The sequence below is a fragment of the Humulus lupulus genome, chromosome 1 (assembly GCF_963169125.1).
Source record: "Humulus lupulus chromosome 1, drHumLupu1.1, whole genome shotgun sequence".
NCBI classification, from domain to species: Eukaryota; Viridiplantae; Streptophyta; class Magnoliopsida; order Rosales; family Cannabaceae; genus Humulus; species Humulus lupulus.
Genome location: NC_084793.1, coordinates 310,538,400 through 310,556,999, shown reverse-complemented (window position 1 = coordinate 310,556,999; position 18,600 = coordinate 310,538,400). Strand labels below are relative to the sequence as shown.

Here is an 18,600-nt window from a genome sequence, read left to right as displayed (position 1 = left end):
CACGTGTGACTAATTTTTTTATGCGCGTGGAAAATAGCACGTTTAAACATAGTTTTCGGGATTGTAAATTATTTAAAATTTTCTGAATATTTGCAGGTTGCTCTAACTAACTACAATATATATAATCATAAAAAAAATCGTGCCAAAAATTATTTATGGGTTAGAAATACAAAAGAGCCCTACCGGTATGGCTCTTTTTATCTTAAATTTTATTCAAAATTTTATCTTTATATTTAAAAAGAAAACATGTGATCTTTTTCATTACTTAATCTAACTAATATAAATATATATACATTTATATTAAATAACAACAAATATTATAAATACATTATATGCGTGTGGTGTGTACAAATATTAGGACCATATAACTACATATATAAAAAATTAAAATAATATTTATCTTCTATGTATCTTAAATATGGTAGTTTGTGATCTAAAAATTTAAAAAAAAAACATAGACATAGTGCTTTTGCTTAATTTTTCTTTTTATATGTTTATATCATTTTTTCTATATAATATTGTTTATTTAATTAAATTTTACATGAAAATCATAAAAAATTATTAAAAATAATTCATAATTTTTTAAAATAAAATTAAGCAAACTTGAATTGCATGTTGCTTGTACTTAGTATATATATACATTATATTTTAAAATGTTTATATGACCATGTGTTTCTCTCATTATCTGTTTGGACTTATGTTTTGACAAATAACCTTTTAGACCATATATTTTTGTAAAATGATTCAAATATAGACTCATAAACTCAATTTTGATGAAGAAAAAAAAATAAATACGACAACATAATTGTTAGGCAGAATTATTGTGATTTTGTTTTGAATTGTAAAAACTTTGACCAAAATCGGTTTTAAGGATCTATTTAAACAATTTTACAAAATATAGGCTTCAAAAACAAATTTATCAAAATTCAGGATCCAAACAAGTAATAAGTCTAAACATGGAGTCAAAAAATGTATAACTTCAAAAAATTGAGGATTATTAAAGTTGAATTGCTAAAGATCACATATTTTATCCAACATTATGTGACACAACATATCATTATTGGTGTAATTTAATATTAGATCCGATACTAAATTACACAAATTAATGCAAGGTAAGATTGAACACTACAAAAGTGTCTTATAACAAAACTCTTATTAAAAGTTGATGTTTTTAGTAACTTAAGTTGTCAAATATCATTTTTTCTAAATTTGATAATGAAAAATATAATTTTTTTTTAAAAACATTAAAAAGTGATCATTGATTAGCCTTATGGTAATTGTGACAGTGAATCTGTGGGGGAAAAAACTGGTTAAAGCTGGGCAATCCTACATTGTTTGGGGAAGGTCAAATGTGATGATTCTAAGACTATGTAAGTATGAAGCTACACACTTGAAGATGACTTAAATTGATTGATGGGTACTACTTATACCAACAAGATGCATCTTCTTTTCGGTAGCCCATCACTTGAGAACTCCAAAGTTAAGCGTGCTTGACCTGGAACAATCTTATAATAGGTGAACTCTTGAGAAGTTTTCTCTGAAAAGTGCTTGACCTAAAATAATATTATAACAGGTGATCTCTTTGAGAAGACTCGTGTTAATTTGTAATGACAGTTATCTTCATAGGAAAGAAACGTGGGCTTTACACTACTACATCTCAAAAAATCTGAATATTATAAATTTGAAGCACGTGTATTCTGATACTGAAGAAAGGAATCTTTGGTTTGTTGATTCCCGCTAATTAAATGCTATAAATCTCTCTCTCACCTCAGATTTGATTGAATTGGATTATTAGAGAGAGAGAGAGAGAGAGAGTTGGTACTGGTATTGGGAGACGATTCTACTCTACTACTATACTAGTATGGTACTACCAAACCAATAGCCAGCCATTGATGAATATTGGTGCTCATTGACCCTTCTCCCTCCATATCCATGGTGCTTCAATTTTGAGGTGGGTATTTTCTTTTTCAGGCCTAACTGCATATTCTTTCTCTTTGCTATTCCCAAGTTTCCTTCTTTTCCCTTTTTCTCAATCATCCCATCTCAATCTCATCATCTGTAAGCAAGTTACTTTTATGCATCAATTTTTTATTATATATATATGAATCTCTCACTATGGTATGGAATTCCTCATCAATTTGGATCAGAGAATGAAATGTTCCCTTTTATTTATTTATTTAGATTGGTTGATTCATTGTTATGATTGAGTTTCAGTGACTACCAGAGAGTCAAACTCACAATCATTGCCCAAAGACAATACCTTTATTCAGTGCACTCTATAGCATACATGACATGTCTCTCCTTTCTATTTTTTGAGTGTTAATAATGAATGATGTTAGAATATTCTCTTGTCTTTTCCCTCTCCATGAATCAACCCAAATACTCTGCTTTCCTTCCTTATTTCAACAGATTCATCTTGTTTGCTTAAGTGTTTTTTGTTGTTGTTGATTTCTTTGGTTGTTTGTATTATGTTGTAAGCTTTTTAATTAGCTTTAAAAGACAATCAGTCAGTTCAATTAGAATCTGAAATAGACTTCAATAGATGGTAGTGTAAAATGATAATTTGATCGATTTAAATAGTTTAATTTTATTGCAAACCACATGTTTGAGAAAATGCCTCAAAGGGTCTTTTATTCTTCCCGTTTATAGTCATGAAAGTGTCTAAAACTGTATGTTGCGTGGGAGACTTCGTCACTCTTACCAACTTTGATTGATTGAGATTTGACTCATTTACATACCCATTCACTCCAAATCTTAATCCCTCTATGCTCCTGTCTTTGTTGATGCCTTTCATATTGGCTTTTGACTTTTGCTTCAACGATAGCATAGGTTAGGATGTCTCTAACCCATCTGAATCAGTTGATACAACTAGCTTAAATAGAAAATTAATAAAAATAAATAATTGTGTTGTATTATTTACATAAACCTCCCTAGGCTACTGTGGTTGAGGAATTATAGTAACAAAAATGAAGAATTAAATGTCATTTTTCCATGTTTCCAATTCTTTTTCTTGATTATTATTGTAACTTATTTCTTATTCTACTCTTTCTGAATGGTTCTAAATTTACATATCCACTGAACTCTCATGATCAGGTTCTATGTGTAATAATCATTTTTTTTCTTTCTGGGTGCAGACTGCAGATCATATTATGGAGACAATAAGTGGAAAGATAGGCCAACTATATGGAGGAGTGACTAATTTCGCAATGAAATGTTTGTTCAGGGTTATATCTGTTGGTCCAGTGCCTGAACACATTGCTTTCATCATGGATGGTAACCGAAGGTACGCCAAGAAGCAGAACGCGCACACAGTAGCCGGCCATAAAGCAGGGTATTCATCGCTGGTCTCCATGCTTGGGTACTGCTACGAGTTGGGAGTGAAGTATGTAACAGTATATGCCTTTAGCATTGAAAATTTCAAGAGAAGCCCTGAAGAAGTTCAGTATTTAATGGATCTGATGCTGGAAAAGATCGAGGGGTTTCTCGAGCACGAAAGTATTGTGCACCAATATGGTATTCGAGTATATTTTATAGGTAATTTGAAACTGCTGAGTGAGCCTGTGAGAGTTGCTGCTGAGAAAGTAATGAAAGCTACTGCCAAAAACAACAAAGCCAGTCTTTTGGTTTGTGTGGCCTATACGTCGTGTGATGAAATCGTGCATGCCATTCAAGAATCTTGTAAATCCAAAAAGTATGACATTCAAACAAGCAATGTGAACGGCGATAAGAAGACAAATGGTTTGGTTGTTCATGATTTTGAAGAGCGCGAAGATAAGCCGAAGGATTATGCAGCTAAACCTTGCAATGGCTTGATAGAAGGAATTGAAGTGTGTGAGAAGCAAATGAATCTCCCTACTATAAAGTTGGTAGATATAGAGAAACACATGTACATGGCGGTAGCGCCTGATCCGGACATTGTGATTCGAAGTTCAGGTGAAACCCGTCTTAGTAATTTTCTTCTTTGGCAGACTGCCAACTGTCCACTGTACTCACCTTCTGCTCTGTGGCCAGAGTTGGGTTTATGGCACTTGGTTTGGGCAGTTCTTAACTTCCAGCGAAGCTTCCAATATTTGGAGAAGAACAAGAAAAAGATATAACACACATAACTTTATTAGTTTCTTATACGGGACTCATACACTGATATACAAAATAATTTTACTTAAATTCTCTGAAATTGTATGTGTTCTTTCCTTGCTAGGTTTTTCTGAGTTTTGGTATAAATTATAGAACTTTACTTGAACAGCCTGCATTTATTGATGGAACTATATCTTTGAACTACTCTCTATGCAATTTTTTGTTACTTTTTTTCTTTTTAGCTTACTCTACTGTTACTATCAGCATATTCATTTGCAGTGCTATAATATGACCATTTTGATGAGTCAACTCAATTGAGTTCTGATGCTCTTTTAGGATGTTTCCTTTGAATGAATCAATCGTAATTTTCACAAGGGACCATTTTGATTGGCTTTGTTGTTTGCCACTCATATTTGTGAATGGTCCCTTGGTGGCTGCAGCTTTTGAAAATGAGGTTTCAACAAAAATTCTAATTTTTTCTTTCACGGCTCCCTTATGACTACTAATCAATGTAAAAAGAAGACTCAATTTAATTCTAACCTACCCCAACTATGGGGGGTCTTGATCAAAACCCCTTTGGTACGCAAATTCTACATCTAAGGGCATACGTTGTGTTGAACAAGTCAAATTCATACAGAGACAAAATATTTATCTCCCCAACCAACGTTTAAGAAACTCCTCACATTGATCACAATCATAGTTATCTCCTCGTCCATATAAATCTTAGTAAAGCTGAGAAACACTTGAGACACTAAAAATGGCTTCTTCTCTTCCAATAATCTTACTTCTTCTACCTGTGCTGTTTGCCCTCTTCCCCATCAAAATCACCTCCACCTCTCACCACCACCACCACCACCACCACCACCACCATAGCCATATCAAGTCCCTCCACTTTGCTCTGTATCAACACGAAACCATAAACAAAACCGGCTATATCATAGTGAATGGGGTGGCTGGACCTGCAACTAGTCAGACAACAACACCTTTTGGCACCTTATTTGCCTTCCAGGATCCCATGACTGTGTCACCGAGCACGTCTTCAAAAGTGCTGGGAATCGCAGAAGGAACCTCCATAACATCCAGCTTAGATGGGCTGCGCAGCATTTCAATTGCCAAGGTCACTTTGCATCTGAAGAACCACAGTGGTTCAGTTTCCATTGTTGGAGGCACACACAACATTAAGCCCTCGGATCATCCTGTGGTGGGCGGCACAGGCGACTTCACCTTCGTCCAAGGCTATGTAAGATCCTCTCCAGTCAATCTCAAAGGCATCACTGTCACTTACAAGATTGAGTTTCACCTGTACTGGCCTCCATATGCCACTCAGCTTCTTCAGGCTGCTTCTTCTAGTTCTACCTAAGTGCTTTCTGTGGACAGTCTTCACCTGTGTATGACAAAAGTCCACACTTTATGCTTTTGATTCCTATCTCTGTCTTTTCTTTACTTTAATGCTGTTTTTATATTTTGAGACTACAGGTTGACAAACAAAAAAAAAGAAAGAAAAACTTAATCATAGTTTGAAAATGTCACAACGAAATCAATTTATACAAAAAAGAATGCCAATGTTAACATTAGAGGGTACTGCAAAAAATCAACTCTGCCAACGAGTGAGTCTCTTCCGTGTTTTATAAAACATGAAAATTAACTGAAACAACAAGCAATATTCATAGAAAAGCAGCGCATTGGAAAATTGAAACTGCATTAATGGCGTGGCCTGTGTAGACGAGGTCGGTTGCAGAAAATTCTTCCGTTGGCCCTCACAAATGCTGCTAAGGCCACACTGAGGCTTGCCCACATTATTGATAAGAATAAGTGTCGAAGGTCGTACCGAACTGCATAAGAGATGACCACAGAAAGAAAAGAAATAGGCAACCATTACTCGCAGTTACAGCAATAGGATTACTGTGTTTAGACAAAGAAAACTCAACGCACCTTGCCTAAGTGACATGGTCGCAAACAAGAAGCCAACCAAAACAAATGCAAAAGCCAGTGGAAATGACTGCAATCAAAGCAAACATACTCAGACAAGAGAAATTGATGTTTAGTCTTGTTATCCAAGCAAAAAAAAACATTGGGATTACTCACAGCTACAGCCTCAAGGCCTCCTTTTTGAGGTGAGGGGCTTATATCTCGGCTGACCGAAACAATGTAATGTCCTTGCAGAAGATCAATTGCATCCTTCGCGTATGAGCCAAATGAATCCACACACCAAAAATAAGAAAAAGTCAATAATTCATAGAAAGTACCAAGTTTTGTTTATAAAATGATAATCAATAGTACATGGATGAATGAGAAAGATGCCAGATTTAACTTTAGAAAAAAGGTGAAAAAGCATTTTACCGAAATAAATGGCTGTAAAATGAAGACTAACAGAATGTAAACAAACCTGCTTTGCTCCATCCCGAAAGTTGTTTAGATAGTAGCGAGCAAGGGAATTCCATCCGTCCTTGAGAATTCCATGTACTGTCCTCTGGCCGTATCTGCCAATCCAACACCGCGTTGAGCAATTCAAAAGGAAGTAATGAATCTAAGTCATCTGGTAACATCCACAAGTACAAAGGTTCCAAAACTACCTGACAAAATCTCCTTTCAAAGCAGGAGTACCAGAGTACTGAATGCTTATGTCATCCCCATGGTTAGCCCACACTAAAGACATAAAAACATTCAACGGGTTAGAATAGAACGCTTACAAAAGACAAGTTCATTAATTAGTGACATGATCATGAAAGCATAATAATAGTAGAGTGACTCACTGATCTTAAAGCTATCATCAAAGTTTGAATGGGAGCTAATAGTCTCGTCAGCACCAAAAATACCAAGTCTCCGAAGTTGGCATTCTAACATCTTTCGACCTATCATGCTCTGCAACCATAAAGGTAACCAATATATTATGCCCACTGTGAGGATTATTCTCATACACTTTCTTTAATATATAAGTTTTCACATCTATTGATATATTGGTTTCATTTATTATATGTATACCTATGTAATGCTGTAAACTGTAAACACCACAACTAGATAGAACAATATCTTCTAATTAATGTATTTGTACCTGTGTAACATTTGTACGGTCTAAGCAATCTATACAATTGCTTCTAACAACTCCAAGTTGTTCCTTCATTTTATCAGCCTTTTCATTCAACAAGAAATACCTATCAAATTCAGTTTAGAAAGTTAGGAGAAAAAACGTAATACAGACATATTGGGTATGTATACAAGCACATCTATTAGCCTTTTTTCTAGGAAATTTAACATGGCAAGTAACTAAAAAACCTATGGAGAAAAATGTAAGTTGAAGCATACTAGATATTGTGTCCGAAACGTAGTACATCAATCAGCCAGCTATGCTAAAAAGCCACGAATCATTTGGGCAAACGATTATTTAAATCTATCTATAAGGAATAAGGCATCAATAACCATCAGAGGGAAATCATACCCATTTCTATCGAGAAAATCAGAAATTTGTTCGTAGAGAATAGATAGGCGCTCAAAATGAATATGCCCGCAAATTTTATGAAAATCGAAGTGCAAATATCTGCAATGTTCCATAGCTATCATGTTAAAACAAACCAAATAAGTTAAAGATATGTTCTTAGGAAGAGGAGAGGAAAATAAATTCTACCTCACGTCATCACTAATGATAGGTTGCATAGAAGTTGCAAACTTTTCACATAAGCGTCCCTCACCTCCGTGCTGATAGAAAATGAAAATATCAATTAAGTGAACACAGCAATGGAAATAAAACCCCAAACTCTACTGATAGAATTGAAGATACATATGCAGGTGAAAGTATGGATGGATTATGATACATCTAGCATACAAAATCACATACTTAAAATCTCTTGAAAAATAAAGTGTGCACCTTGTTGACAAGATCAACAGCTAAAACGGCCCCATATTTCTTCCTTAAGTCCAAAAAATGTCGCTCTGCTACTTTGGACTTCATAAAAGTTCAATGCAGTGGTCAAATACAGAGCAAAAGCAGTAGGTGTAGAATCAAACTGACTTGTAAGGAATAAGTAATCACAAACTCACAGCTTCCTCTACTTTCACAAGCTCAAACTTAGGCTTATATGTCAAATCCACTACTTGCTCCCAAAGCAATGGAATTGATCCCCGAACCTGCAAAAAACAATTAGCAGAATCAAACATGATAAGATGTTTGAGATTCAATCATATATGTCCACGTGCAGCACTAACTTCAGAAAATATGATAAATAATGTAATAACATTATTAACTTTCACCTGCACAAATGAGGCTGTATACCCATTCAGCTGCATAATTTGCTCGGTCTCTACAAAATTTGCAACGTAACCATCTGGATCAGCTCCTCTTCTCCACATACGAGTGCCTTCACGAAAATATGAGTCATTTTTCAGAATAGGAAGACAAAGAGCTAACTAAATAAATTTGTTTTTTCTTCTTTTGATTGTAAAAGAGCTAGAATACATGTTTCTTTCTATTGTCGTAAAACGGATGATTATGACACCATAGCTAAATCTTCACTGATAACCAGATGATTGAATAGTCAATGAACTAGATGATCAAAGTGTCAAGCTTTATTTATGTATACATAAAGGAAAAGATAAAGAGATTAAGAACAAGATTTTTCCTTCAACAATGGTCAATTGTTTTAAGTTCCTCAGCATTTAAAAAAATGTTGAAATTTTTTTGTACTGTTAGTGGTCATTCAGTGTTTTAATTATTAGCTCATATTTCTGTACTAATATATCTAATTTGAAGAAGAAGAATGCAGACAGTTGAAGAAAAACAAACAAGACGGGTAAGATGAGATTTAGATACCATTTCTCCTCGTGCATCTCCTAGAAATCAGAGTGACATCAATTACATCCTTCCCTATTGCTGCTTGAAAGTGCTGGAAGCCTGGCGATTGATTAAGGAGAATAATAACCTCCAAAAACATTGCATTTGGCAATAATACAGTTTAAAGTAGTAAAAAGATACAGAGGAAAAAGATTCTAAAAAGTAATTTAAATAGAGATAAAAATGCTTAAAGCAGCATCAACAGAAAGGATACTCCCTTGGATAACAGGAAGCAAGAAGGGATCAAGCTGCAAAACAAGGAAGCATACAAATGTGAGCAATTAGAAACAAGAAACAGAAGAATTTGAAAATAATTTGGAAAAAGTCTAACCTTGTTATCTATGAGCACTTCCAACATATAGTTGTTCCATAAAAACCTAGGTTCTGCCTGTGAAAGAAACAAAGGAAAATTTCTACTTAAAAACTACAAAGTTCCCTTACCCACACACATTTCATTGGATACCAGTAGAAGAACAATGATATTTCAAGCAAATATACTGTTTTAAATTTTTATTTTTTTTAAAAAAAGAAAATATTTCAAGAGCTTACCTGTCTCCAAAGAGGAAGCAACTTAGATTCATCCCCCAAATCATGCAATCTCTGAACACTGTATACACAGAAAACATAAGGATAAGAAAAAATGATTCTTTTTATTAATTAAAAAAAAGAGTATTAGTAAAGCTAACAAAAAATCAGTTTCACCTGAGAGTTAGATTCGTTTCATAAGAGAAAAACAAACCACAAGTCTTTTCAACAATATTGAGGAGGGCAGAAAACTCAGCTTCCATCTTCTTCTGTTGTGCATTGGAATTTTGAAGAGAATGGTCACAAGGATAAACCTTCAAAGACAGAACCTTGAAGATTGGATGACCCAAATAAGATCCAACACATTCACGATCGGTAATGACGATCAAGTAGGAGCCCGTGAGGAGCTTGACCATCCCAACAACACCATAAATCGTCTGAATTTTGGGGGCTCGGACAGAAGTGGATTCAGGAAGCTCATCTGAATCATACAGATATAGATACAGAGTGATTACGTGATAATTACATGAAAAAAAAATGAAAGAGAAAGGGGATCAAAGGAAGAACAACGAACCAATGAAGGTTAGAGAAGCATCGAGTCGATTGATAGCGAGAGAAGGAGCAAAAGTGCCATCAGTGGGCTCGATGACATACTGATCGGGAAGCTCCCATAGCCTCATGCGTGAGTACAGCTTCTGCCCTGAATCTGCTCGCTCCATCATTATTCCAAAGCTCAGCTTCTTCCTAAATTCGTACAATTCCAAATCTTCAATGCTACGAATGAATTTGAATTGAATTGAATGAATGAAGATGAAACCGAATCACATTCAGAGATTGAGAGAGACTGAGATTGAGATTGAGATTGAGATCCAATAATAATGAGTGAAAAAAGTGTGATCTGACAAAGTAAAAGTTAGTTTGAAACACAACCCGCGAAATTTTGAGGGAAAACGAAGATGAAGAAGAAAGAGAATCAATTCACATTCTCGTTCTCATTCTCATTCACCACTCGTTGCTCATTACGTGGCAGCTTCTTATTGGTTGAAATTTTATATGCACTTTCAACTCAACCTATGTTAACCCGCCCCCTTCTATTTATTTATTAGACAAAAGTTTTGTATTAATTTAATTAATTAAAAAATGATTCAACAGCTATAAACAATATCACCTGATCCTTATTCTTGTCATTTGGAATTTTAAGATAAATAAAATAAAAGGAATAAACAATGCATTATATTAATGGAAAATATTATTTTGATCTCTGTATTTTTTCGAGTACGCGATCAACCATTGTATTTTATTAAATAACAGTTTGAAACCTGTGTTTTACAAAATAAGTGCTCTTACACTCGATTTTTGTTCAAGTATTTTCAATTATAAGATTGATTCTTGGGTCGTTAGAGATAATATGCGTTCACAGTAGCGAAGAAGGTGGTCGGGGAGCTGAGAAGGAAATATTATATAGATTTGAAAATATTTTGACTAAAATCGAGTTTATAGTACTATTTTGATTCATTTTGTAAAACAACATGGTACAAATTATCATTTAACAAAACACGATCGCGTATTTGGGTTTTCTTATATATTATATATATGGTTATGTCTTACAAGTAAGTGGTATAGAATCCCAATTATTGTGTGGGGTTGATTATATAATAATGATGGTTTAGTATAAGATTGTTTAAGGGTCATTATTCTCTAGTAGTATAGTTGTCCATTCCTATATAGTATATATATATATATATATATCTTCATTGCTTTTTAATCATCACACATCCTTGGTCATCTGTTCTTTTTTATTAGGGCTTTATATGATCAGCTTTAATTTTTGTATATATACACACATATATATATATATACTGAAGAAACCAATAATATATTCCAGTCACTGTACATGCATAGGCTAGGGTTTAAATCTGCAATTATATGATAAAAATGAAATCAACATATCCAATCCAAATCTTATGTTTACAACAAACCAATATTATCAACACTATAATTCATTCCTGTGAACACTATCAGTAGCTCTATCATTAATTCTCCAGTACTAAAGTATAGGCATATAAATGTGGTGATTATATATATACATTGTACTTTTATGGTCACTACAAAGTCTAAAGTATTGAATAATCCCAAGTATTATTATCTTATTATATATATATATATCAATAGTCCATGGCTATATATATATATCTCTCTCTATGATATGATATTCTGATCAAGTATATTCTGTTTGTATGTAAACCATATCCCCAGGGGTCCAGATCAGATAAATATATATATATATAATAACTTTTGATTTCATTTCTCTTCATTTTTTATATACACAGACACAGTAGACAGTTCATATATTACCACAAACCATAATAATTGTATAAATATACATATATTCATATACTACTGCTGCAAAATATTAGGTATATATATATATATATCCACCACAATTAATATTGCACCTAGCTAATAATAAATCTAAGTATTAATGTATAGAAATATAACCCCAAAACATATATATATATATATATACAGAAACTCTATAGAAAAATTCATATATATACTGTTATTAAATCACTTATTGTAACCAAAAGTGTAATCTTTACTGATATGAAAGAAAATGTTATCCAAACTTTTCGAGACAGTTTATTTAAATAATTATCTAGACATATCCAATAATTAGATTAATTCTAAATTGCTGCGAATCATTATTACTCATCCAATAACACAAGACCATACGATTAGCAGTACCAAAAAAATAATCAGATGAAGTAAATTGTAGAATATTAAAAATAATGGGCAAAAATATACTTATTTTGAAAATGATTTGCAGAATAATACAGTACTACATACTATTCATTAAATAATTATTTTAAATATCTCTTCATATACAAAACACTTTCAAAAGACTAGTCAGTGAAAATATCCACATATATAAATATATATAGATATATATATTTCAAGTGATAATCATCATCAAACAAGACATCTCTACATTGTAATTCATTTCATAAGATGTCGAACATTACATAAAGTGACATATATGCAAGTATTATCAAAAAAATTCTCTTACAAAACACCTTCAAAAGAATGCAAAAATATTTATATATATATATATATCTTTTTTGAGAAATAAAATACAGAAAGATAAGCATTATATCAATATGAATATATATATATATATATATATATACCAACTAATATAGGGCAATTGATCACTTAAAAGGCCTTGCATATATATCATTTGCTAACACCACCCAAACAATATCAACGATAAATTTAATTTTAAAAGAGAAAAAAGAAAACCAAATAGCTATATATATATATCTAATGAAACACATATAGAGACAAACAAATTAAATATAAATGATCACTACTAGAAATTGTTTATACATATATATCATTTCAAGTGATTATCATGAACAAATTGCAAGATCATATATAGCCATCATTATCATTATATATATATAGAGAGAGAGAGAATTTTCTTTTAAATGTCAAACTGCAAACCAATAAAAAAAAAACACACACACAAAGCAGGAAACATAACATATATATATATATATATATATATCTTCAAGATTGTAGCAGACTAGTTATATATATATATATACATATCACAATCCAAATAGCAGAACATTTAATTAGAAGAAATAATAGCAAACACACACACATATATATATATATATATATAAATCACTACAAACTATACATAACAAAGTGATATCATATTATAATAGTAAAGAAGAAATTGAAAAGGCATATATCCTTATTATACACACACACATATATATATATATATACTAATTAACAATTTTAGTCTTTCGAATAAAACTGGAAAAGATGAGAATAAGCTAGCATATCAAGAATTTGCTAAGCACACCATCCAAATTCCAAACAGAACTTATTATTAGGTTAATTGAAAGAAATAAAGAAAAAAAAAACCCAAAAATAGAGTACAGCCCAGCATACGACACATATATAAATCTACTAACCATATATAAATTGATGGATTCTCCTATAAGGCTTCACTTACCAGTAGGGCTTTTAATGTTTACAATCCATTAACAGTTTTTAACTTTTTAAAGAGAATTCTCGTATACGAGTTTAATGTGAAGCCCTATAGAAAAATTTCCTTTAAAAAAGTATATATATATATATCTAGTAATTATCAAACAAGATCTAAACCATACATATCATAGTATCTCTACACTTGAAAGAGATTATCAAAGGACAACATCTATCCCTATATATATGTATATTACACTCACATATATAAATATATGAAAAATGATACGAGAACACTAAAATGATGACCCAAAACATTAACGTGATACTGCTTTTTAAATAATATATAAGCACCAATCATATCTGAAATAATAATTAATTAAATGAAACTGAGAATATCAGGGCATTTACCAAATTCCCAACTAAAAAGACAGCAAAGTCAATAAACATATGGAACTTAATTTACTAAGGTTAAGGAAAATAAACCAAACATATAAGAACAAACCCCAATGCAATAAACTATATAAATTTCAAATGATATCACTCAATCATATATCAAATTAATTATAATAAAGATAGAAATTACATATAAATTTCAGCTTATTATTATCTTCATCAAACTGATGTATATTTTTATTTTTTTTAGCTAGCAAGAATAAATTGCAAAAAGAGTTAATAGCTGGAAGTATCAGGGCATTTGGAAAAATCCCAACTAGCCGTATATATATATAGGTTATGCATTTACCAAACAAAAAGCACAAAACATCTCATTATTTAAACCCAAAATCAAACCTAGCTAATTTACTAGAGGAGAATAAAAAAACCAAATGATGATCCAAAAAAGATATATAGATCTCATTACATATATATGTATATATACTCCAAATGACTATCCAAATCTCAATCCTTACATATCCTAGTGACAATTAAAACAAACAATAAAGATACATATAAACTCTTTAGATCAATTATATATATATATAAACTCATTATAAATTACATATATATATATATATCCCTAGTGACAATTAAAACAAACAATAAAGATAATAAATATCATGTGCTATATAAACACCATCCAAACAGCCCAGCATCATCCAAAATACAACTTATTATTAATTATAATAAAAAACTAAACAAATTAAAAAAACAATTGAGATCATAGCTTGAAAACAAATGCAAATGCAAGTCATTCCCTATATGTATATTGAACTCACACTCACATATACATATATATATTTCACTTACAAACAAAATCAATAGACATATATTTCATCATATAACCCAAAGTATTGATCTTAATTTACTAAAATTATTAAGGAAAGTAAAACCAAACATACACTAGCCTATATATATTTCCATTGAGATCTTCCAAATAATATCTCATTAATATCATTATATATATAAGTGTATATTTCAAATGATCATCCCCAATCAAGATATATATCAATCTCATATCAAATAATAAAGATTTAAAAATCACTAGGCATTACAAATAAATTCCAGGTTATCTTCATCAAAATGATGATGATGATGATGATTTTTGTTTTTAGTTCATCATATAAATTGCAAGTATAGAGCTAGGATAACAAGTATCAGGGCATTTAGCAAAATCCCAAGTAGCAGTATATATATATGATCTAAGAAAATAAAAAACCAAATGATGATCACCCACATATTTATATAGGACAATTTTTTTAGGAGTTTCACTTTAAGTCTACCGGTGGGGCTCTCAGTATTTTCCGACTCGTGAACAGTTTTCGGCGCGATTATTTTTACAGTACCGAAAACTAAGTTCAAACATGTTACTTTCTATGCGCATAAAAAAAAGTAGTCACACATACAACAACATATTTGAACTTAGTTTTCGGTATTGTAAATTATTCTGAATTTTATAAAAATTTACCGTACGTTCTAAATAGTTACATTATACACAATCATATAAAAAATTGTGTCGAATACTGTTCACGAGTCAAAAACAAGAAGAAACCCACCAACAGATGTTCATGTGAAGATTGGAGAATTCCCATATATATATATATATCTCAATCACTAGAGCTATATAAATATCTATATATATATACATCAAATAAAAATCATCCAAACAAGATATATAAGGATCATCGGTTACATATATAAATTTCAGGTGATGAGCATCGTCTTCATCAAACAAGATCATCATCATCATCATCATCGATTTCAACATAAAATCCTCTGATCATATAACATGACATGATCATATATATAATGCATATATATATTGCAAACTGAACAACAAAGGACAAAAACAAATAGCAGACACCAACAGTGACGCGCGCCAATTATAAAAAGTACTGAGAAATTATAAGTTTTTTGGACCAAAATCTCTAGTTGGTATGGTGGATATATAGGTGGTCCTGTATGGTTTTGTTTGTATGTATTGCGCATAATAAGACCATATATAAATATAAATATATATATATCATATATCATATATATATCTGGTTCGATCATAAACCAGACTAGAAAGCAGCCCCAGAATCACCATCATCACTGCTACTGTCATCGTCTTCATCATCAGAAGCAGGAGGCAGCTGGTTCAGATCAAAGCCTGTTGTCGTAGCAGTTGTATCTTCCTCATCTTCCTCCTCCTCATCATCATCATCTCTAATATTGAGAGGAGATGGTGATAAACCAGACCCAGCAATCTGATCTCCTAATAATCCCTGGGGCAGATTTAGGTCGAAATTTGCAGCCCTATTAGGTGTCCTGCTAGCCCTCTCAGACGCTTGTGGTAATTCTTCAGCTGCACACACATATATAAAAACTCAGCAGAGAAAACAATCATATCTATATATATGTATGAATCTAGATCAATATGTATATATATAAGTGATGATATGTGGACTGTGACCTTGAACAACGCCCCTGGAAACCATAACGGGAGGGGGAAAGCAGCCACGCCAATGGCGGTCAGGATGGCAGCGCATGTGTCCGAAGAGAGCCTTCCAGGAACCAAAATCCCTTTGACAGATGCTGCAAATGGGTGAAATTCCTTCGGGGACAACAATTTCAATAGCCTTCCTTTTATTATTATTACGTTCCTCTTTGTTACCACCAGCACCAGCACCAGCACCAGCACCAGCAGAACCGCCCACTAGAATCCCTCCTCCTCCTCCGAGGCCCTCAAAGATGCTACTTATCAAGCCTACCCCAACGGCTACAGCAACAGCACTACCACTTCCACTACCGCTACCCCCCTGAGGCCGAGGGGTTGGTGGAGGTGGAGCGGTAACAGCAGCAGGAGTGATAGGACGAGGGGTTGCTGGAACGACAATTAGTGGGGGAATAGGACGAGCAGGCGGGTTTGAGGGTGCAACGGAAGAAATTGGACGAGGGTTTGCTGGTGCAATCGAACGAGGAGGGTTTGCTGGTGCAACGGATGAAATGGGATGAGCCGCCCTTACTACTGGGGTACCACCACTGGTGAGAACATGAGCGACAGAGGCTCGGTTCGTAGTTGGCCGAGAAGAGGAAGCGCCCGGGGCTCCGCTGGCAGAAGAAGAAGCCGCGGCTGTTTTGTTGCGTCCAAGGGCTTCGGCAAGGGTAGTTGGCCGAATGGAAGTAATGGTTGGGGCACCAATGGGAGGAGGAGGAGCCACGGTTGTTCGGCGTCCATGGGCATCAACAGTAGCTGGGCGAATCAAGGGAACGGCTGGGCGAGCAATGGCAGGAGCCAAAGATATTTTCACGCGAATACGGGACTCAATAGCGCTATTTGGCCTAATAGAGGACGCGTTCGATGGGGCACTACCACTGGCTCGGCTAGTGGGCCGAATAGACGAAGCAATCGTATTCGGGGCACCACTGGCAGGAACGTTAACAGGGCGTCCAACCACTTCACCAGCCTTAGTTGGCCTAATAACAGAAGAAGCGGCTCGTGCCGGGGCTGGAGCCAGGACCGGGGAAGGTGCTGATGCTGAGGCCGAGACCAACACTGGAGCTGGTGGGGTTGGCGTTACAACATTAGTCTCAGCAGCAGTCTTCGATGTTGGGCGGACAAGTGGTGCGCGGGATTGTTTGGATGGAGTAGTCTTATTCTTTGATGAAGGGTCAGCGGAGGCTACCACTGGCCTCGGCGATGGCGCTGCAACATTGGTCTCAGCGGTGGTGGTGGTGGTAGTCTGAGTCGAAGTTGGAGTGGTGGTCTTCTTGGTTGAAGGGTCAGCGGAGGAGGGTGAGGATGATTTGGTGACGGTTTTCACCGCCGGAGGAGACGGCGGCGGCGGCGACGGCGAATCTACAACATCAGTAGTCTCAGTGGTGGTGGTAGGAGGAGTCTGTGTGGATGGATCAGCGGGCTTGTTTGGCGAAGGGTTGGAGGGGTTGGTTTTCTTGTTGGTCATGGTGTTGATCGAGACTTGTCTTCTTTCCCAACTGCAAAGAAAATTAAACTTTAGCCAAGGAGCTTAACAGATATATATATATAAATCTACAAGGCGACGATAAATTAATATTAAGGAGATATAGTTTTATTGCTGAGAGAATATGTGTTCACTATACATAAAAAAGCCTTATAATAAGTACTTGAAAATGTCTTCTTCTTTACTATATGAGAGAAATCAAAATCCGGATCATCATTATTCTCGAAGATGAAAAAACCATTAACAACATTTTCTAACAGTCAAAAACAATAAATCTAACCAGGTTGACGAGCCAAGAAGAAAAAGCAGTGTGTGTGAGAGAGACTAGTGAGTAGTCAAGAAGAAAAACAGTGAATTTCATGGCAATGGTATAATGGTATATATAGTCGAGGTTAGAGGAGACTGTAATAAATGTAAATGTAAAGAGAAGAAAAAAAAGGGAGTTGGTGATGATTGATTGATACAAGGGCAATGTGCCCTTAGTTATTAGGGCAAATGGGGTGAGAATTTTACGTGTCATTGTGATAAGAAACATTCGAAAAGGTACCAAACCTTTTGGTCTTCGGAATGGTAACATAAGACACCAATCATTGGCTCTATATTGGAACTCACGTGCCATAACCTACGACACCACTCACCCCCTAGGTCACTCTGCCTAGGTTTCACCTTTTCTTTTTACTTGTTGGACGAAAATACCCTTCTACCATTTAGGGCCCCACTATGGATATCCTCGAATTTATTGCTACGTACATTGAATTAATATATTTGCAT

At 34.0% G+C, this 18,600-nt stretch overlaps 4 protein-coding genes across 4 annotated transcripts; 2 read left to right on the top strand and 2 right to left on the bottom strand.

Moving 5' to 3' along the window:
- The first annotated feature begins 1,733 nt into the window (after positions 1 to 1,733).
- Positions 1,734 to 4,310, top strand: LOC133812931 (dehydrodolichyl diphosphate synthase 6-like). Its single transcript, XM_062246773.1, has 2 exons — positions 1,734 to 1,951; positions 3,135 to 4,310. Exon 2 carries the CDS (start codon positions 3,150 to 3,152, stop codon positions 4,095 to 4,097), a length of 948 nt encoding a protein of 315 aa, XP_062102757.1. The 5' UTR covers positions 1,734 to 1,951; positions 3,135 to 3,149; the 3' UTR covers positions 4,098 to 4,310.
- Positions 4,311 to 4,752: 442 nt separating this feature from the next.
- LOC133812932 (dirigent protein 11-like) lies at positions 4,753 to 5,589 on the top strand. The gene has a single exon (XM_062246774.1). The coding sequence runs from the start codon at positions 4,832 to 4,834 to the stop codon at positions 5,432 to 5,434; it is 603 nt and encodes a 200-aa protein (XP_062102758.1). The 5' UTR covers positions 4,753 to 4,831; the 3' UTR covers positions 5,435 to 5,589.
- On the bottom strand, positions 5,566 to 10,390 carry LOC133812930 (phosphoinositide phosphatase SAC7). Its single transcript, XM_062246772.1, has 18 exons — positions 9,999 to 10,390; positions 9,602 to 9,905; positions 9,449 to 9,506; positions 9,231 to 9,287; positions 9,114 to 9,147; positions 8,879 to 8,959; positions 8,320 to 8,426; positions 8,110 to 8,196; positions 7,937 to 8,014; positions 7,697 to 7,767; positions 7,511 to 7,609; positions 7,127 to 7,226; positions 6,828 to 6,936; positions 6,648 to 6,720; positions 6,461 to 6,554; positions 6,160 to 6,252; positions 6,007 to 6,073; positions 5,566 to 5,906 (listed from the first exon to the last, which is right to left on the bottom strand). Exons 1-18 carry the CDS (start codon positions 10,144 to 10,146, stop codon positions 5,776 to 5,778), a joined length of 1,791 nt encoding a protein of 596 aa, XP_062102756.1. The 5' UTR covers positions 10,147 to 10,390; the 3' UTR covers positions 5,566 to 5,775.
- Positions 10,391 to 15,927: 5,537 nt separating this feature from the next.
- Positions 15,928 to 17,811, bottom strand: LOC133782130 (uncharacterized). Its single transcript, XM_062221336.1, has 2 exons — positions 16,320 to 17,811; positions 15,928 to 16,211 (listed from the first exon to the last, which is right to left on the bottom strand). Exons 1-2 carry the CDS (start codon positions 17,809 to 17,811, stop codon positions 15,928 to 15,930), a joined length of 1,776 nt encoding a protein of 591 aa, XP_062077320.1.
- Between the last annotated feature and the right edge of the window lie 789 nt (positions 17,812 to 18,600).